Consider the following 23,057-nt stretch of genomic DNA (forward strand, 5'->3'; position numbering starts at 1 on the left):
TAGGGAATTGAGAGCGAGTTCAAGTGAGGGTTTCGGCTTGAAGGTCAAGTCAAATCACCTTTATTTCTTCAGTGCTTTATACAATACAGATTGTTTCAAAGCAGCTTCACAGTAATAAACAGGAAAATAGAAGAACCAATTATGAAAACTCAGTTATGGAAACAATTTAGATTCTGCTGTAAAGCAGCTCTAGAAAGACAATAGTTTCATTATTTAGCTCAAGTCAGTTCAGTGTTGCTTCAGTTCAAAAACAGTGTAAAGTTTAGCCATTTTAAAAAGCAATAAGCAGATTTTTTAAAACCTACATATTGATCTTTAACTGGAATGTTTTAAAGGGAGACAAACCAGCTAACAACACAAAATGTACAGGATTTATCAAATCCAGCGTTTATACTTACAGATGTCTGTGCTGTTTCCCATCTCACTTCCTGAAGGATGTTGTTTCATTGTCACTGTTTTTTTTTAAACCAGAAAGATGGCACATTTACAGTATAAAATGATTACCAATTAAAATATTATTACCAAGAACACATTTTCATTAGATAAAGTACAAATTAATAAACACTTCTAAGAAGAAGCCAGGACGTTCCATTTAAAAAGAAAAAAAAAAGAAAAGCCCACACCCAACCCATGTTTACTTAACTATGATATTAAAAATACCTAAAATGATTTTCTTCTTTACAAACTGTGATTTTATTGTTCCAGTACTATGATGGAAGCACAAAAAAGAACCGCATAACAGGAATGACCCTGATTTGGTTGGCTCAGTCCTAACAGATTATAAATAAGTAATGAAGAGATGTAAGTTTCCTTTATTCCTCAAACGCATTTTGAATATGTGGCTTTTCCCTGGAATATTGTGCTCATTCAGCTGGAATGAATGAAAGGTATTATTTCTCAGTCATGTGTTGTGTAGAGCCGTGTGCTCACTGTACTAAGCATGAGTGGTTTTATTCTGCTAGATATTGTCATTGCTCAGTAACACATGTTTTACAACTCAACCATGAACAATTTTGATTGCCCTTCAGATTAAAATATAAGCACGCCGCTTATGTAATATCATACGTGACGTTTGTATTGCGGCTAAAAATTTGCAGTCTCTTTATTAGGACACAAGAATTCGTTGGTAAAACTACACAGATTAAAAACTGACATTTGATGATAAAGTCAACACCCATAAACTCTTTCAAGTTGTTTATAATGACAGTGATTCATTCGCAAAAGAGCTTAGTCTAATAGTCGTTGACTCACAAATATTTTATTACCATATATGACACCATAGAATAGAAAACAGACACACACTCGTGCATACACACGCACGCACGCACAACCTCTCTCTCTCTAACATACTGTGTCATTACAGGAGACAGGATCAGAAAAGAGGAAAAAGCACTTTAAAACAAGACATCCTTTCAATATTTATACGTTTCCTTTACTGCCATAGAAAGAAATAAGGAACAATGTGTCCATAAATCTTGCTACAGTGTTTACATCACATAAAAAGAAACTTAAAGGCAAGTCCTCATTGACGAGGTAAAAGATACTTTAACATGTAGTTGAACACAAGAAACATTTGAATTGTTACAGACTGAGGACAAATGTGTGACAAAATAATGTCTATGATTATAGTATAAATAGCTGCCCCGTAACATTAGATACGTCCATCTAATAAAGGATCCTTTCAACACATATTTTTCTTGATTATCCAATAAGTGCCTCATCACCACCATCATCATCTACTTGGTACAATAAAAGCCTGTAATCTATTATTTAATATATTCAATATTACCATTAATTAGCACAGTGTAATTTAACTCATCCGGCTGAATTGTTTCACTCTTTATTTAAATGTGACAATTTCTATGATTGCTTGATTTTTGTCTTTATATATATAAAAAATCTGTTTAGTATCTGAAGGACTGCTGTGGATTTTGCCATCCTTGCTGGCAATTGTTAAAAATTCTGTGAAGTAATTGAAGAATCTTCTATAACATAAAAAAGCTAAATTCAATATGCATTTTTTTTTTTTTTTTTTTATCAATGGGGAAATTCTGAAGTCTGGGGAAATCCCTTTTTTTCCCCCAGATCAGGAAATGGTCTAATACTATATCCCAGTGGGAACCTGTCGCATGTTGGTGAAGCTATGGAGCAGAATAGTAAACAATTAATATGATGCATTACTAATTATTTAAAGGGGCCTATGAAAGTAATACACTAAATTGAGTGTAATGATGGTCGGTAACATTTGGCGATCTGTACAAGTTGAGTTTCAATCCATACAAGATTCAGATTCATGTGACTGCAAATTGAAAATGTAGCTGTTAAAACGATAGTAGTGTTCATCAACTTTTACTGGGTGTGAGTGAATAAACCCTAAGTACATTTGTTCAGCACAGTTAAGTATTTATTGAATAACATGAATTCAGGACAACACATTTACATGCCTGCATGCTTCCTCACCATAGTGGCAGCGAATTGAAAGAATGATGGCTCAGAAACAAAACAAATCTATAAATTCAATATAAACGTCGGTATTGTTCTCCTAATAGATCTACTGCATACACAATACCAACTTTCAACATTATATACAAATACCAAAGTGAGTGAGTTAACCTATCTTCTGTTCTTGTATATACAATAATGATAGAAATGAGACTTGATTGTTTTTTTTTCTTCGTCTAGTTTAGAAAACATTAAAAGCAAATATTAGTCTTTTCTGTTGATCAACATATATTCAAATTCACATTTTCAGAGGTTCTTCTCCAAGTTCGGATTTTTAACATCTTGGCAAATAGTTATGACATTAAGGATTTATGTTTTTTTTTTTTGTCTTTTTTTAATACAAAACAAAACCTCTGAATCAGATTTAATTTTCGAAGCTTTCTCGCTGGTTTAAATACAGTATAAAAATCTTCAGTGCTGTGAATTTGTTGTAAATATTATCACCGAGTGTACCGAGCGGTACATTGTACTGTGCTCAAATTGTCGCCTTCGCCAACTTATCCCATCCAATCCCACATCTGGCATAATATAATGTTTATATCAGTGAGAATACGAGTCCTAATACTACATTCCGACACAATCTGTCTTCCACGTCGGGCCCAGCATAAACCCTTGATGCACCTCTATGAGCGATTGACCTGTTTCTGTAACTAAATTACCCTGTGAGGGACTCTGGAGAATCTTCATAAGATACACGCTGCCAGTCTTCAACGCCATGCTGTTAGTACATCACTGTGGTTTTCAGAAAAAGTCTTCCATCTGCTAATGATACAACAAAAGGGAGAGAAAAACAATAAGCATACTGAACAGAATGCAGCCATAAAGCAAGGATAAGTAACAGTGTAAAAACCCTGGATCAATGTGTGTCACATTTTAAAAACATTGCACTCCACAAATGACACTTTATGTGCATAAATAGCATTAAGTGCTAAAAAAGCAGCCGTTATGCCTTCTCCGACGTGTACGATCTAATGAGCTTTGTCCATTTCCAGGGAACCTTCGTTGGCAAGTGCATGCCTGAGTGAGCGGCAGCTCTCTTTGCTTCTTCTGGTAAAAGCATCTGTTAGGCACGGCTCAGGAGCTTGTTTGACGTTTATTACCAGAACATTTCCTCTGTGTCCGGGAATGCTGCATCACTGCATTTAAGCAGTGTTTCCTCTCTTTGGCAGAGCAACTAAATAAATTCAATTCTGATGAGCAAAAGAGTGGTGACTGATCGAGGATGCTCTGTGTTAAAATTGGCTTAAACAAGATTTATATTTTGACTCTTTTTTTTTTGGATTGCTCAGTGATACCACAGATATAAAATCACTTTGATAGTGTGAGCCATTGATTTTGAGTAAAAAGTCTTTTTTATTCTACTGTTCTACTATTCAACTCTGAAATATATACATATTGATTCATGTGAATCTAGTAATCTAACAGACATTGATTAATTGCGACCTGTTCGTAGAACTGCAATATGCTTTCTTGTTTTTCTCTAATGTTATTTGTCACTCACAGGCCTTTTATATAAAAGTGGTTAATATTGTGATCTTGAAAATATGAAATATGACCAAATATATGGCTTACAGGGCATGTCAAAAGATTCATACACAGCATCAACCCCATTATATAAATGGTATGTACAAATTTATTCAGATCATGATAAATGCATGCGCTGAAGAAGTTTAGTATGGTTGAAACAGAATTTTGATATCAAACAGCAATTACGCAAATCAAAATGAAACCCCAGTTTATAATATACAATTCAACTATTAAAACAACCCGAGAACAACAACAACAAAAACAAGCAGAGAACTAATCTTAAATGTACAAATTAGCATATTAATTCTGGGTCAAATGGAGTGTAGCTAAACTAGCTTGTGCAAACAGTGCCAGGAATGCTTCTTGAGTGGGAAAAAATCGAACGACTGCCATGTTGTTTTATGAAAGAACCCCCCTCATTAAAATATGTTAAAACTTTGGCATTTTTATATTCAAATCAAGATGAAAAGTTCATTAAAGAGGATAAATATTTCATTAGATGCTAAATAAAACAAAGGGATTTTTGGCTTCTCTCAGCATAAAATTCCTTTGAAAGATTAATTAATACATGTAAATTATGCAAATTATGCCCATGCAAATATTTTATGAAGACAATTAAGGGAACCATTAATTACTGCCTTTTTTGCTTCAGTGACATTCATTCATTTAATTTTAATTTCACTTTAACTGTTTTGATGTTTAATCTTGCAACAAAGAACTTTATCTCCCCTCACAGGGTCGTGTAAACTTGCAGAAAACATCGAGAGGCGAGCGCTGAGCATCGCGAAGAGATACCGGGGAGATATTATGTTCGGTATCACAAGGAATTAGTGGCGAGATGTGCTCCCAGAAGCACGGAGCCAGGAAAAACAGTCAAGCTTATTCTTGGAATAGATTCAAAACACTGGAAAAGCAATTAATAAACACAGACTGTGTTAATATAGCAGAATTACAGAGTGTGACAAAAGACAAATAGAAATAATTAGTTCTCTGAAATTATGCTCTCATTATTATTTTTTTCCCCCCAACAGCCAAGTGCTGAAATTATAGCACGTCTCTTTGCTTTTTTTTTTTGTATACGGATCGGAATAGAATTTTTCCCTCACATGCAAGTGTAATTTATCAGCATCCTTTTTTATGTTTTTGCCATTTGAGAGTAATTATGCCACACTGTTTAGAGGCCACAACAACCATGACATCAACACACACACACACACACACACACACACACACACACATGCTTTTATAACTTACACTCACACACACTTCCTGTGGCCAGTTTTAAAGTCAATTCTTCAAGGGCACTGACTGAAAAACCTATTAAATTATTGCATGTTTTGAAGCAATAACTACAGTTTTGTCAGTGAAAACATGCACAAGAGAACAACTTTGTATTATTTCCAGCTCAAATGACCTCAATGTCTCAAATTCCACTATGACACTACTGACAAAAGCTATTTGAGTAATGAACAATCTTCCCTCTATGCTAACTTTCTGAATCTAGCAATTAATGCTGGAAAATTACTAATCTTTAGACATAAAAACCGTCATAAGGCTAATGACATTATATGCTTTGAAAAAATCATTTCCTGCTCATCAAGTCAATGTCATTTGATTTATTCGGGTAAAACCATACTCCCTGTACTGGATCTCCATTTATTTTTACTAAAAACTTCCTTCACACACACACAAAAAATTAACTAGGCTAATCAAACTGGGTTACGGGGCTTTTACTTTGCGACGGGGTATTAAAATGCCATTTCCCACATTTCATAGCAATTTCCACACACTATTTTCAAAGGGAAATTGAGACCACTCAAGACGACGTTTTTTGTATCACATGTGCTGCTGGGTACAATTAAAATAGACATCAGAGTGGCGAGCGACTTAACACTTAAGGTGTAGTTAAAAGAGTGTGACTGAAACATTTGCAAATGGGCAAGTGGCTTTTTGTGAAATGCTACCAGACTAAACCAGCTCCATAAATAGCCATACACCCATAAAGTGCATGTGTATTTATTTGAGTGGGTGTGTTGTGCTCTTGTGAGGTAACTCCACTGTGGGCCATCTTCAGATAATGAAACTTCTTATTATGCTCATTAAATTGCATTGGTCTCTGAGGTACACAACATAGGCAGGGTCTTACTGTCAAGGGGGTCTATCTTTAAAATGATTCTGAATGTAATCTTGAGCTGAACACTATCTTTACCATGGTAAATATACACTATACATATCAAAGGTAATGAGGTCCAAAAGAGCATTGGAAACCCTACTCAAATTCAAAATATCTTCTTTTGTGTTTTGCAGAAGAAAGAACTTCATACAGGTTTAAGGGTGAACAAATGATGACAGAATATTTATTTTTGGGCAAACTATCCTTTTAATAATATTTTAATATACCCCTGCTGGTAAAAACTTCAAAACAAAAGTACTTTTTTAATTGACTCGGTGGGTTTGTTTAATGTTTAATCTTCTTCTTGTTTCTCATTTAATTTTCCATCAAATTCCCTCACATGCTCACAAAGAATCAACTCTCCAATTCAGCAGGCCGTGCCATTGTCATAACGTACATTTGCACGATTTTCCCCGTCTAGAAATGTTCTCTTGACAGATCCCACTGATCTTGACCTTCCTCTTGAACTGTAGGATCTGCAGCCCAGATGGCAGGCTGCATGCATGAACAGCAGGCCGAGTTAAAGCGAGCCTCATATACTGGAGCTGAGCTGAGATTTATAGTCTCCTCAAAAACACGTACCTTGTATTGTCCTCTCAGCATCTGTTCTGCCACTGCTGCGGTCAGTCTCTATCTCCTGGGTCAACGAGTCTGGCAAAATGAAAAGATAATGACGATTAAACATCCATGACATCTGTGCTTAATTAGGAAAGTTTTTCTAGCTTCATCTTTCGCGATGGGCGGAGGGTAGATGTGCTCGGGTCAGGGCGAAGCTTCGACCAATGGATGAGCGGTGTTACGAATACTGAACAGAGCTTTTCTCCACATGCCAGCTAATGAAGAATATGCTTCTTTCATTCAACACCTTCAACTATTTAGGGTGTATTAAAAATGGGCCCAATGTAGTATTATTTCTATAGCTTCATATAATTTATTCAATTGGCTTTTATATTTGTAATTTCATTTTTTATTTTGTTTTCATTTTATTCATTTGGTCATTTCAGCATTATTTAAATTTCCAAAAATATTTCTAATAGTGTTAATTAACAATAACATTATAATAACAATGTCCATATTTGGGCATTTTCAGTCTGAAAGAAAATGCTTGTTTTAATGAGAGAAATGTTTTTTAAACTACATTTTATTATGATTTCACTTTATCATCACACAGGTTCGCTCATATTATTTGAGCCTATTATAAATCTCTATAAAATGCTTCTGACTGGTCAATAGTGGCATTATGAAGGCATTTTTTTTTTCCAAACACATTTTTTTTTTCCATTGATGTATGGTTTGTTAGGATAGGACAATATCTGGCAGAGATACAACTATTTGAAAATATGGAATCTGCAGGTGCAAAAAAATCTAAAGATTGAGAAAACTGCCTTTAAAATTGTCCAAATGAAGTTCTTAGCAATGCATATTACTAATAAAAAATTACATTTTTATATTAATTATGGTAGGAAATTTACTTAATATCTTAATGATTTTTGTCATAAAAGAAAAAATGATAATTTTGAACCATACAATATATTTTTGGCTATTGAATAATAATGCTACTTATGACTGGTTTTCTGGTCTAGGGTTACATTTTCTATATAACTGTTTCTAGAAAATGTCTCTTGTATCATTTCATGGTCTCTTTTTTCTTTAGAATTTCTTTAAGTGGAGCGCTCACCTCGTAATTATTACCAAGTAAAACCCTTTTTGAGATGCAAGACCCTAACAAATTTCTTTTTTTTATGATAATGACCTGCTTATTATGTTATCACTAACAAACTTAAGCATATTTCATCAGATTATTCTCTGAAAGTAATTACACAACAAAACAACAAAAAAGGCATATTTAACATGAAGCGGCCTTTGTCAATAGTGAAAATTCTTATCTTCAACGCATCTTGAAGACTTCACTATGGAATGGAATAACACACCATATCTACATGCCATTAATAAATTTAAGTATGGTAACATTCTGGTAAGGTGTCTTACCATTGAGTGATCTGAGACTTTCTGTGGGTGATGTCTGTTTCAGGGTTTGCTCCGCCTGCTCTCGTCGTTTTGACTCATACTCCAGCGCCTCCTGCAATTTCCTCTTCGCTTTCTTCTCCTTCTTCAATCGCTTCTGAATGATCGCTGCATTCAAAGAAGACAGAAAGGCAGCAGTCAAGGACCCCAGTCATATGCAGCGGTATATCTGATATTAAAGACTAAAGGAAGGGGAGGCGAGTTTTCAAACTCCGTCAGTGAGGAAATATTCATAGGAAAGTTGCAGCTGAAAAAATGTTCTCGTTCAATGAGAAATTGACTGTGTCATTAGCGAAATAATTGAGCCAGCGATAACCTGGATTAACCTGGGTTAAAATGCCAATGAGACGAGGTTAAGGGAAACTTTCTGTAAAGAAAGAGAGAAGAGAGGCACGCTGAATATTAAACAGAAGAAAGCTGGAGGGCTGGAGGCACATTTATAAGGATCCCTCTGTGAAACTGGCTTAATAAGCTCAATTTGATTCATTATGTAGGATAAATACATAGAACATGAGACTATTAAGTCACACTTAGCAATACTTTTGGCCAGAAAAATCCAAATCATTTATTGATGTCAAAATGTAGATTCATAATTATATTTTCATGCAGTAATGGAGTACTATACAGTATGTAACTAGAGGCCATCTGTAATGCACATATCCCTTTTAATCTCAAAGAGAGTTGAAAATTATTAGCTAAACTATTATCAATCTGTAGTCCAATCATGGTCTTCCCTCGAGAAATATTGTGGCTCATTTAGAAACATTTACCATTTAAATTACTTATTCATATTTTCATGACTTTAACCACACTCACTTGAAGGAGGACTTTGTATATCTTTCTAATGCACCCTGTGCATTTAGACGTTGTCGGCGTATGTAGTTACGGTAATATACTGTATTCCCACAAGCACTTCTGCACACATAATCAATATGTGCTCACGTATTGATCGTAATGTGAATATGCCTCATTTTGCTCAATTTATGACCTGTCTCTATCACTTTGGCATTATGTTTTTTTCTGCGCTTCTAATTAACAACTGAGCTTGTAACGTGGCTTTTTTGCAGGCAATTTTGCACCAATTGTTGCATTGAAGGTCATTTGTTAAGGTGATTTTTGCATTTTCTAAAGACAATTATGCTCTGTGGTTGGTTGCTTATAGGCCCAAAATAAAAACAAAATGAAAATTGATCCGATGAAGTTTTAACAGCCATTTCTTTAGTGTCACATGATCCTTTAGAAATCATTGCAATGTGCTGATTTGGTGATCAAGTTGCATGTCTTAATATAAACACAATTGTTAAACAGTATGCATTTATTTTTCATGATTCTTTGATGAATAGAAGGTTCAGAAGATCAGCATTTATTTGATACATTACATTTAAATGTTGTATTCTAGGCCTAATTATGGTGCTTGTTTTCACAACATTTCTCATTAATATTCTTTCATGAAAACTTAAAACACCTTTAACAACCTGGCAATGGCATTGTGATCATACAACATCTTAGAATCTGCCTACCAACCATATGCAACCACACAAAATGACTTTTACACAGATAAGAAACACTCCCATTTTACTCAGAAAATGTAAAATCTAGTTAATACATTTTATCACATAAAACACTGATAACGGTTTCATTTTACAGGCAGTAAGTCCTCAACCTAATTAGTCAGACTGAGAATGTATGTTAATGAGATGATTAAAATGAAGTAATTGACATAAAAGAATGACACATACTATATTTTTTATGTGGCTAGAAAAAAAATATGTCCTCATAAATACGATTCACAGGGGCAAATATAGCCCCTTAATGGAAAAGTTAATTTCGGAAATTGGTGTGTACAATAAAATGCTTTGCCTTTATTCATTAAATGTCTCTAGAAGCAGAAATCAGACTGTAGAAGATATAATAAACTTTGTGTACCCTAGTGTTGGAGTAATACACACCTCTGTTCTTCTGCTCGACAGCCAGTTGTTTCTCCAGGGTTTCTCTGAGTTCTCGCTCTCTAAACAGCTCCATCTTCAGCTCCGTCTTCTCCAGCTGCACTTGTTTCTCCTGAGCGCGGGCGTTATCAATTGCCACCTTCAGCAAACCCTGCAGCAGAAGACAAACTCTCCTTATACACAGTCCACACACACCTCCTCAAGAGTCAATAAACTGTATGAATGGTTTAGTTTATGTTAGAGCAGTAGCACTCAAATGTAAGAAAGTATTTTGAAGAAAACAATCAGTCCATACAATCAAAGCCAGTAGTGTCCAAAACAACACAAGAGTAACTCTTGTTTTACAGAGCCCCACATTTTTCAAAGTATCAGGTTTGGAATGTTTGAATTCTTTAAATAAAGTTATGAAAGCAACATGGATATAATGAGAGCCTTAATTAACCTATAACTTTTGTTTGTCAGGTTGTATAAGAACGATCAAATCTTGAGCTAAACAGCTGCTTGTCTCAAAACAACACTTAAAGCGGTATTTGCCGTGCAAACGGCGCGGTGACCATTTCAAAACAATTATTCCCTGTACGCATGCAATTAAGCCAAATGCAATGGGCTATATCATACTAATTGTTCCTTCTTATGACCCCAATTTAGACTAAGTTGCTTTATCTCAATTTTCTGCTTGGGTTCGTTTTGTTGATTTGTGTGTGAATGTTCAATCAAAACATTACCCTGAAATCATGATTAAAGATGACTGACTGAACTGAGTCCTGCTAATTAACAATGGGGCCGAAAGCAGCGCGATAGATCTGATGGCCATATCACAAGAGCAATGAGCAAACCTCTCACTCCCCATACTGTACCCACATCATTAGTCTCAGAGGCGGTGTTAATCAACTACATTCATCTTTCTGACTGGGTCTTACTTGCATGACAACCACAGTGGTGATCAAGGGAGTCGTGCTGAATATACACGGCTGTGCGTTTGTTTTGATGGGGAAAAACATCACAAATGGATTAGGACCCAGGAAAGCACAGTTGAAGTCAAAAGTTTATATACACCTTGCAGAATCTGCAAATTGTAATTACTTTACCGTAATAAGAGGGACCATACAAAATGTGTTATTTTAATTTAGTACTGACCTGAATAAGATATTTTACATAAAAGACATCTACATACAAGATAAAAATAATAGTTGAATTTATAAAAAAATGACCCATACACTTGATTCTTAATACTGTTGTTACCTGAATAATCAACAGCTGTTTTTTTTGTTTTGTTTGTTTGTTTGTTTAGTGATAGTTATTCAAGAGTTCCTTGTTTGTCCTGAACAGTTAAACTGCCCACTGTTTTTCAGAGTTTTCAGAGATCCAAGTCTTTGGATCACATGTTTGCATATTTGAACCTCTTCCAACCATGACTGTATGATTTTGAGATCCATCTTTTCGCACTGAGAACAACTGAGGGAAACGTATGCAACTATTACAGAAGGTTCAAATGCTCACTGATGCTTCGGAAGGAAAAATTATACATTAAAGGATAACTGTTGCCAAAATGCAACCTGGGCAGTGTTTTTTACTGTAAACGAGACAAACATATATCTAAAAGCATAATTATGACAAACGAGCCGTTTTTGAGATTGACCGTGATTTTGTTTTGTTTTCAATGGCCGGTGAATGGGAATACTAGGGGCATAAATTTGAGCGCATCAAAATCAATATTTTTACAACACTAAGAAGGCTCGACACACCGTGAAACTTTGCTCGAAGTATCGCCTGGGTCTCTACACATGAACTCGAGCATTGAGAACATTGTTTGTGTACACAGAGTTTACTAAAAAGAAAGGTTTTGAACAACTCACTTTCACTGTTTGGGTTTCCGTTCGCAGCCGTCTTGCCAGTCAAGAGGTGTCGATCTCCGAATGCGAGGATGGATAGCTCCTAAAGCATATTTCCATATAAATGCACGGCTAATTCGTTGTTTTGTCGCAAGTGAAAAACAATATTAACCTTCTAGTTGTAAAAAGAGCCTCATATAAGCCTAATATTTCGTCCTATGGAGTCCATTCATTCGCATTCGGAGATCGACACTTCTTGACTGGCAAGACGGCTGCGAGCGGAAACCCAAACAGTGAAAGTGAGTTGTTCTAAACCTTTCTTTTCAGTAAACTCTGTGTACACAAACAATGTTCTAAATGCTCGAGTTCATGTGTAGAGACCCAGGCGATACTTCGAGCAAAGTTTCATGGTGTGTCGAGCCTTCTTAGTGTTATAAAAATATCGATTTTGATGCGCTCAAATTTATGCCCCTAGTATTCCCATTCACCGGCCATTGACCACATTGACCACACTCGTTTGTCGTAATTATGCTTTTAGATATATGTTTTACAGTAAAAAAAAAACAGCCCAGGTTGCATTTTGGCAATAGTTATCCTTTAAGAGCCTTGGGTGAAAACTTTTTGAATTTGAAGATCAGGTAAATGTAACTTATTTTGTCTTCTGGGGAACATGTAACTATCTGTAGCTTCTGAAGGGCAGTACTTAATGAAAAAAATATGATATTTAGGGAAAAATAAGAAAAATGTACACATCTTCATTCAGTTCAAAAGGTTACACCCTGGCTCTGAATGCATTGCTTTTCCTTCTATCATGAGTTCCTTGTTTGTCCTCAACAGTTAAATGGCCCACTGTTTTTTAGAAAAATCTTTTAGGTCCCACCAATTCTTTGATTTTTCAGCATTTTTGTGTATTTGAACCCTTTCCAACAATAACTGTATGATCCATCTTTTCACACTGAGGACAACTGAGAGACTCTTATGCAACTATTACAGAAGGTTCAAACACTCACTGATGCTTCAGAAAAAACAAAAAAACAATGCGTATTATTTATTCCTCTGTAAGCAAAGCTGCATTTTCAACGGTCATTACTCCTGTTCAGTGTCACATGATCCTTTAGAAATCCATCTAATTTTTTAAATGGTGGTGTATATAATCTTATATCTTATCATCTTTTTTCTACTCTTCTGCACTTTTGCTTAAGCTTTTAAAAACTCAGAATTGCAGCGCTGCTAATATTGCTGATTTGAATATGATAAATTACTTGTTTTTCTTCTGTTGCTTTAAATAAAAGTGTCTGCTAAATGATTAAATGTAAACAGGATAAATATTTCTTACCATATGAATGTTTGACTTACACTCAAGCATGATGTTAATATCACTGCACATCAGCCTCCTCTCACAATATTTTCCAAACCACGGCTTAAGACAGCTATATTTTGAGATAAACTACATGATGTGCCATCTCCTTCCATTATATGTAATCTTGAGCATCACTGGTGTTTATTGTGTTATGACACATGATGTGATAAGATCATGACATGTGTCAGCTGGCCAGTCCACTGTGGGCTAAAATAAAATGTTACTATAGCAACAGCTAAAATTTGAGAGGCAACTTCTCTGATGATGATCTTTTATTGGAAACACCATATAATTGAATTACGACTGATTTTACATGTATAATTTATTGCTAGAATTAGAAAGTCCAAATTAATTTATCAATTTGGTTCATTTGAATGTTATTTTAAGCAATTTGGACATTATGTTTGAATGTTATTCAATAGATTCTTTGGATATTTCACCTCACTCAGTTAAGAAATCATCACTCAATACCATTTTCAAATCCCTGCTTAAACCAGCCTAGGTTATATTCATGCTCTCAACTGGTTTAAAGGGATAGTTCACCAAAAAATGAAAACTCTGTCATTAATTGCTCACCCTCATGTCATTCCAAGCAAGACCATTATTCATTTTCAGAACATAATTAAGATATTTTTTTATGAAATCCGAGAGCTTTCTGAGCCTGCATAGGCAGAAACACAACTGACATGTTTAAGGCCAATAAAAAGTAGTAAGAACATCATTAAAAGTTGCGTTCTTCTTCTGAGGTAAATTCTAGCTTATTCCTCTCACCACATCTTCTTTCAGAAACAAAAAGTAGTAGATGAACTTGACAAATGTTCACGATTGTTTACGGAGGTGATGTGGGCATTTACCTACATGTCCGTGCATGTCACATAGATGGACGGCAGAATTTGAAAAGCGGAAACGCTGTTCGTGGGTGTGATTACATTAGAAATGAGTTTAGATGGGAAAAAATGGAGCTCACGTTGGAAACATATGGATTAATTTAACAGAGAATGATCATTTTCGATGTGACTTACTCCATTTAAAAGTAGACATTTCAAGCTTTCTATACATATATATTTCTCTGTGATGCACGTATTTGCAGAGATTGAGGTTGTTTTACTTGCGTGTCTATGAAGAGAGGTGATGGGGACCTAAACTGCAGAGAGCCCACCCTGTTTATTTTATTTCTTTTACAAAAGCACATTGTTTTCTTATTATTATGACTATGCACAAATAATAGTAGACCCTTTCCTGTTTCAAAATTGACAGAGTATTTTTAATTCTTTTTGCATTCATCAAGAATAAACAAGACAGACCGCACCGGTTACTTTTTTAAAGTAACGTGCCTAACACTGGTCCTTACTACCTTTCTGAGCCTTGAACATGGTAGTTCAAGCAGGGCCAGAAAGCTCTCAGATTTCATCATTTCAAAGGTCTTATGGGTTTGAAACGACATGAGGGTAATTAATGACAGAATTAAAATTTTTGGGTGAACTATCCATTTAAGGGTCTATTCATAGTGTATTTCACTTTCTGCTAAAGATCTTCTGACAGAGAGGTCTCTTACCTGGATGTTAGTCAGAAGGGTCTCTATAGATGACAGGCCATCAGGGAAGAGGAAGGGTGAGGGGAATCCTGGAGGTAAAGTCTGACCCGCAAACGAGAGCCTCTCATAACTGTCTCTTGCTGTTGGCGTGCACATAGGGGTTTCTTCTGGTGGCAAACAGAGAAACATACGCATTCAGCACAACAGATGACACACTCCATGTAGTACTGCGCTGTAAAATAAATCATTATTTTCCTGAATTGGTGTTTATACACCCAGATTGTTTGTGAGAGTAAAATTAACATCTATACAAGCATGCCCAATCAAGCACATATGATTGATAGCCCATTCTGTCAGTGTCACACGGCACTCTATTATTGATGCTTCTGTATTTATAGCTGCTATAAATGCTTGAGAGATTTTACATACAGATAGAATGAGAGATTCCTCTAAAAAAAAGAAAGAAACTGGCATTTGCATTTTTGGAAAGTGTATGTTCTTGGTAGCACTGAAGGCACGGATATGTTGGGAGACAAAGCCCACCCTTTCCATATGGCACGAAACTCTCTGATAGGAAAAGACCGCGCTCAAGCAGATGCATATGGCAAGCTGAGATTATCAAGGGCCCTGGCTTCTCAACAAAGGCCATATGGCACAAGGTGGTGAACCCTCATTGACCATGTTTCGACACTACTGCCGCCCCCTCAGCAGACTGGCAATGCCATTTTGGGCAAATGAATTAAACCCCTCAAAGGAATCGGTGCATAAAAAATCAATATGATTGGATGAGATTCAAGAGGCACCTGGTAGAACAAAACAGAGGAGTAAAATAAATATCATTTATTCTCTCTCAGTCGATGGTTGACACATAAATGTGCAGGTGTAAAATGTCACAGGTGGGGCTGCAGTTAAAACCCTCTGGAAATAAAAGAAAAAAAGATTTTATGTCTGCCAGACAAATAAAAACAGGGGCTGGCACATTAAAGAGTATATATTTTATCTCCTAGTCCACTGGGACTTCCTGCTGAATGTCATAAGGAGAGAAAACGCAGGGATGAGCACTGTAAAGTGTGCAGCATGTCTTTACAAACAGCTTTCCGAGATTAATCACCACGTCAACTTGTTAAACATTATGCGGGTAAATGAAAGTAATCAAAGTAGCCTGTGTTAAAAAAAAAAAAAAAATCTTTTTTTATAGTGTAGTAAATGCTTATGTGCTTACAATCAACATGCATTGCATTTATATTGATGCATTTGGCATACACTTTACAATACATGCAATACATTTTAATCAGTATGTGTTTTCTAGGAACTGAAATCCACGACCTTGGTCTTGCTGCTTAATCATGAGCTACAGGAAAAATATGCACTCCAATAAAAACAGTTTTTAATTTAAAAATTATTATAATTAATTCTTAAATAATTTCATGAATTAAAATTGCATTTAATAACCTACAGTCTAACTGAGCATAATCATTCATTCTGAATTCATAGTCTATTGTGCTAATATGACAATGTTTTAATTTAAATGTGTGTGTGTGTGTGGGTAAATAATTGCCATTATTCTTTATTAAAATCAGTCGGTATTCAATTTGAATATTTATTACATTTTATAAAATGTAAATATTTTACAGTAACACTACTTTAAAAATTAAAACAAAAAATATCATTAAAATAAAAACAATATGGTTACCATTCAGTTTTCTCATTATTCTTTATTTAAATCTGTTTACATTCAATTTGAGTGAACTACATTTTACAAAGAATATTTTATTATATTGCTTAAATACTGAATCTTTTAAAGAAACACTATTTAAAAATTTTAATTATTAGAAATACTAATTATTAGCTATATAGTCAAAGCAAAATTTATTCAGACACATTTAACATTTCTCACATTATCACAGTTTATTTGCTATAGTTTAGAAGAGGGTATCAATCAATTTTACTGGTAGTCCACTGTATGAAGAATTTTGGGGTATAATATGTCACAGTTTACTATATTTTGCTATCCTCACTTAGATAAATAAACTATAGTGTCCTGCACCCACTAGTAAAAAAAAAATCAAAAATTATATCTGGTGTCTGAATAATTTTTGGTTTGACTGTACATTTTAGATTCTGTTAAAATCAGATGACAGGGCAAAGTAAGGAGGCACTAAAACTAATTCATCAAATGTTTCAATTAATTTACCCTGATAAAATATTGGATGATGCTTCATTCTAATTTTATACCAGTTTATTGTAAATAATTGTGACAGTTGAGGTTTGACCATACATTCTTTCAATTACCAGCCAGATCTTTAACCACGAGGCTATACTACTACCTACCTAAAAAAAAGTTTTCTAATGCTCTGAGTATGTGAGCAGCATCTGAAAGAGAATAACGTGAGCGTGGACACTAAGCAGATGTCCGCTGGGGCTGAAATGTAAAGCAGATTCCTGCTCGTTTCCTGTGAACGGTCACCAGCGCCTGTCAGTGCCCTGATGACATCATCTGCCATTCATCAGTTCCGTTAGGGCAGACCTCTACCATCTGCTGCACCGACCATCATAACTCTACATCTATCTCCACACACACACTTACACACAGGCCATCAAAACTCCACATTTATCTTAACAGCCACAGCCTTATACAGGCTATCATAGGCCTGCATCCATCACTACACACACACACACACACACACAGGTACAGGCCTCATAACCCCCTGAATCCATCTCTACACACACACACACACACACACACACACACATGGACAAACATGTACACACAGACTATCATAACTCACTTTAAACCACACAGCCCTGTGCTGACACTATCTTCACGCTGTCATAGCGTGCTGCCAATCACAGCAGAAGTCTCAGACAACATTCTGCCTGCTACAAAACGAGACATCACACAGGCCATGTCATCAGATACCAGAACACAACAGGATGATTCAGACTGACTAAAAGGAAGGAATGTCTCAGTAACACATTTTATAAAGCCTGTATACTGTATGTATTACATTAGGAAAGAATTGAAAATGACTTTTAATACACACTGTAGTTCATTATCTATTAGGGATGCACAACATATCTGTACCATATTGTTCATGCTCATTTCCCCCATTTTTACATTTAGATTTGTTTTGCCTGATTTTAGAGTTTGATTTCCAATTAAATGTCTTTGCACAAGTCGAGTCCGAAATCCTTGACCGAAATTTTGGCATGTTAAAAAAATCAATATAACCTGCGTCAATCACATTTACACACTGCCTCTGAAACTTTTGTCCATCATAAAGAAATTTGGGTCTGGTTTGATTTTCGGCGTTTTCACATCCGTAGCAAGCATTTTAATAGGAAAGGAAGGTGAATATGAAAAAAAAAGAAGCATACACAATTTTTGGACTTTAGACATATATATTCCAAAAAGTCTACATTTGTGACCCTGTATCACAAAACCAGTCATAAGGATCATTTTTGACATCTGAAAGATTAATAAATAAGCTTTCCATTGACGTATGGTTTGTTAGGATAGGACAATTTTTGTCCGAGATACAACTATTTGAAAATCTGGAATCTGAGGATGCAAAAAATCAAAATACTGAGAAAATTGTTGTCCAAATGAAGTTCTTAGCAATGCATATTACTAATCAAAAATTAAGTTTTGATATATTTACAGTAGGACATTTACAAAATATCTTCATGGAACATGATCTTTAATTAATATCCTAATGATTTTTGGCATTAAGGAAAAATCTATCATTTTGACCCATACAATGTGTTCTTTACTATTGCTACAAATATACCCTTGATACCTAATACTGGTTTTGTGGTCCAGGGTCACATTTTAGTATTAGTAATTTGTTATAGAATTATATATGTTTTTATACAAATAATATAGATATGTAATTATATACATATTTTTTTTACATTAAACATGTAATTAAATATGTAATTCTTCTTTATTTTACATTATGGTTTACTTATTTGGGTTATGTGTTTGGCTAAACTAAGTATGAGCAATATTTTATTATCTATTCATTTTCACGAGAACACACCTGATCATAAAATATATTATAAGGCATTCCAAATATCTTTTTAATGCATTATACACACTAGTAAATTAAAAGCCTACAGTTGTATTTTTCATGCATTTCAGTTTAAGTACCAAACCCCGGAATCAGGCTCTCATACAGAATTAATATGTGTTTATATGACTCCCTAAATCATGCACAAACACGGCACGACTTGAGGAGCCCCTCTTCTGCCATCAGTATTCACCAACGCCAGCCAAGGCTTGGTAACAGCTGGTCCTACATTAATTAGTTTAAAGTATTTATTTCAACCATCTCAGCAGCAGATTGCGGCAAAACATAAGAGATTATTCCGAGCATCTGCAAATGCCCTGGAAACATCCAGCCAACCAACAGTTGAATATCAGCCGCCACTATTAAGACTTTACGATTTGAAATTCTTGGACGGAGGAAAGGCCAAGAGGAGTGCCTGGAATCCGTAGAGGGTCTCCTTCAATCTCTCCCCAATTTAACTAGCATTTTACTCCAGTTCATTACCGACAATGGGCAACCGACTAATGCATGTGTGTTTGCTTGCAAATGTAGGAAAAAGAAAAGCTCTTTTTAATGCCGTCCGATGGTATTGTTTTGTGCCATAATACACCGATCATGTAAACAGAGGGAATTATATGAATTTTAGGCAATTATCGCAGAATACACTATATGTTTTCTTCTCTTTGTCACGGTGGCTCTGATTCTTTAGATGCCAAACATGTAGCGAATCAGCAAATGAGAAACAATAGAGGAGAATTGGATGTCAGAAGCCTGTATTTGGTTTGCAGCCACCGTAGTCCTGGATTTAGTGTTGGCATTAATAATACATCATTGCTTAAACCAACTTCTGCTTTAGACTCAGCAGGACCTCGCCGCAAACACAATACTGGATCACAGGGTGGTTCATATTGCTTTGTTACTAGGAAACAATCTGTCATGCATTAGAAAGCAAACAGCACATTTCATCTCAAATGACCAATTCGGCTCTCAAATAACCGAAATTTGCCATTTTTTGGTCAGTCTCCATTTACATTAGCCACACTTGAGTGCGATTGTGTCTGTGAGTATTCTCTTGTTTCGAGCACTCCATTCTGGCCTGGCTTTAGCTGTTTATTTCCTGCCATTGGTCCAGAATCATTGACTTGGACTTAATTACAGTGCCAGACGCCAGCATGATGAAGAGAGCGAAGGAGAGGGCTGTGTTTTCCAGGTGATATTTCTCCACCGGGGCTGCCAGCAGCAGCTGTGACAGGTCCGTTTGCAGCTTTCTGCCTCAAAAAAAAAAAAAATCTTTATGAAATCCTTTTAGGTCAGCCGTGTCACAAATAACATTTCATGCGCAACTGTTTCGCTGGATAATAGGAGCCGCAAATAAAAATGGGACGCTGTAAATACGACGCATTTGGAATGAAATGCCATAATTTAAAACAACGCACATACAATCACACGTAAACACACGCGCACGCTCGCGCGCGCCCCGTCCCTCCCTCCCGTGGCAGCAGTGGGAGTCCTTGACAGTGTGGTAGCAATGATAAATCACCTTTCCTGTTAATTCTCTCAGTCCTTATGTGTTGTGCTGCTAAAACAGGGGCTCAGAAATCGACTTGACAAACTATGAATGTAAAAAATATCACTTGGAGGGATCTGGGCTTATCTGCAATTTACATGTTATTAGATTTGTATTGCAAGCTGCGTTCGGACAAGGCTGCGCTGAGGAAAAGGGGAGAGTGAAAAAAGATGTTAGCGATAAGAGAAGATAAAATGTCTCGAACTCCTCTCGAAAGCCTTTGATATCTTTGATGGAAAGTCACGACAAGGAGAGCGTAAAGCACTCAACTGATTTTAATATGATAGACAAGGCACTCTGCGATGAATTGAGCGGAAACCTTGGGAAATTTAGCAACATTCTTTCAATAAATAGCTTTAATTGACCTTGGGAGCTGAAAATGTGCCATATGTTGCAAGTTGCAGTGTTTGAATTGAGGTCCCAGCGGACCTTTCAGCTGATTTCTCCAATGAAGGCACTGAGCCGGAGGAGGGAGCGAGAGAGAGAGAGAGAGAGAGAGAGAGAGAGAGAGAGAGGGAAAAGCATTGCAGCATTTGGCTAGCCAGTCACTGTGATATATTGACAGGTGAAGCCTGTGTCCTTGCAAACCTGTGTTCCTCGCAGCAGGAGAATTGAATGTTTAAAACGTGGAGGATGTCAGTTCCCCTCTCCGCAAAGGCTGCCGCTGCCTACAGCAGACAATTACATTTTATTTGACCTGCCAATGGGGCTGAAGAAGTTGCCTCCTTCCAGGGGAGTGGTTATGACCTTTCAGTCTCATAAATGGAGACAACAGTGCATTACACAGGGGCTAATCTTTAAAACTGCATCGTCTTCTCTCTCTTCTGCATTCCATTAAATATTTCAACAGCAAACTGTTTTTATTGACCTAACCCAAAGTTTATATAGCCTACGTTTAAAATGTCAGTGTCCGACTGCCGCCCATTTCCTCAACTAGAAGCTGCAAAAGCATCACTAACTCTGAACAAAAGAATGAGCACTGAATATAAGAGTACCAAAATATTTTAGGTAAAATGATAGCCTGTTTAGTTACATATGACCCTATTTTCCTCTTTCCTCTCCCACTGCTTCCTGTCTACTCCTTGCACTGCCCTACAAATTAAGGCAAAAATGCCAAATATTTTAAGAACTTAAACCAAGAAGATAAAAAGGATCAGAAAGAAGAACAATCACATGCAAATATTATAATGAATTTAAAATTAATTTGAATTGAAGTAGCAAACAGGGTCATGTCAGTGTAATGTCAGTAATTTTGCAACATTGGGTTAAAGGGGTAGCAAAATTGCTTGTGCACCTTGCACATTACATGAATAAATTGTGCTTCTCACCTGTTCCATGTGAAATAAAATACTAGTAGAAACATACACTCTTAAAAATAAAGGTGCTTCACAATGCCATAAAAGAACCTTTTTTGTCTAAATGGTTCCATAAAGAACCTTTAACATCTGAAGAACCTTTCTGTTTCACAAAAGGTTCTTTGTGCGAAAGAAGGTTCTTCAGATTATTAAAAGGTAAGAAACAGTTCTTTAAAGAACCTTTGACTAAATGGTTCTTTGTGGAACCAAAAATGGTTCTTCTATGGCATCGCTTGAAGAACCTTTAAAGGACCTTTATTTTTAAAGGTCCCATATTGTCAAAATCGAAATTTCCTGGCTTTTTTCATGATAACTGAGGTCTAGGGGCTATGTAACTACCATATGAGTTTCAAAACAGTCAATCCACAGTAAACTGCACACAGCCTGCTTAAAGTAGCTGTTCATTTTCACGAGCCGCTGTGACTTCCGTAACGATGTGACGTCCGATCTACTCAGTCACCAACCCGAGCACCAATCACGTCCCACCCTCCTTTTGTCAAACCCAGACAACATCGTGTCCATAACATTGCTAAGCAACAACAACACGAAAACAAGTCGAGAAAACCCTGTTCAGTCGATAGATGTCAAGCTACGATCATTACACAGGCTTCAGAACAACCTGAATATAAGAGACCACTGGCACGTCAACTTCAGCCTCTTTCACACAGCGATTCCGGTAAATACACGGATAATGTGTCCCATGATTTGTTCCGGAGTTGTTTGATTTGGTTCATTCACAGTTGTTTTCTGGAATCTGTGCGTGCTTTACACACAACCCATAAAGACATGTGACGTTTGGATGTGAGATGTAATGCGACGCGTACGTTTCACTAAACTGAAACTAACCTGAACAAACTGTGCTTCAGCGCTGATAGTGCGGAGCTGGCTCTGGCCGATCGCCGCTTCATTCCACTTTGCACGTATTTTTTCGTCGTGAAGAGTCGCATGATAACTTGCATCATCACTACAACACTGCCTTTATGGTTCTGGCTTTTGTTCACACAGCGCTTGTTCCCGTAATTTTCCAGAATCAGGTGCATTGTGAAAGGGGCTTTACTAAAGCAACAGTTATGTAGCTTACTGCATTCGGTGTTTGAAAAAGAAAAAACATTAATGATCATTCTGAAATATCCTGTTGAGCATCAGCAAGCTAGGCTCTCTGTATGGCTCTGGGCTCAGCTAAA

At 36.2% G+C, this 23,057-nt stretch overlaps 1 protein-coding gene across 6 annotated transcripts in view; it reads right to left on the reverse strand.

The window, feature by feature from the left end:
• Nucleotides 1-1,410: 1,410 nt before the first annotated feature.
• dachd (dachshund d) overlaps nt 1,411-23,057 on the reverse strand; it is a 138,093-nt gene continuing 116,446 nt past the window's right edge. For 3 of the 6 annotated variants that reach the window (XM_073845240.1, XM_073845238.1, XM_073845235.1), the window contains 5 exons: nt 14,921-15,066; nt 10,177-10,324; nt 8,192-8,335; nt 6,785-6,853; nt 1,411-3,264 (listed from right to left, as the gene is read on the reverse strand). In XM_073845240.1, coding sequence (XP_073701341.1) covers nt 3,224-3,264; nt 6,785-6,853; nt 8,192-8,335; nt 10,177-10,324; nt 14,921-15,066 — 548 coding nt within the window. In that variant the 3' untranslated portion in view covers nt 1,411-3,223. The remainder of the gene's footprint in view (nt 3,265-6,784; nt 6,854-8,191; nt 8,336-10,176; nt 10,325-14,920; nt 15,067-23,057) is intronic. The other 3 variants (XM_073845239.1, XM_073845237.1, XM_073845236.1) reach the window with 2 other exon arrangements.

The sequence above is a fragment of the Garra rufa genome, chromosome 8 (assembly GCF_049309525.1).
Source record: "Garra rufa chromosome 8, GarRuf1.0, whole genome shotgun sequence".
Taxonomy (NCBI): Eukaryota; Metazoa; Chordata; class Actinopteri; order Cypriniformes; family Cyprinidae; genus Garra; species Garra rufa.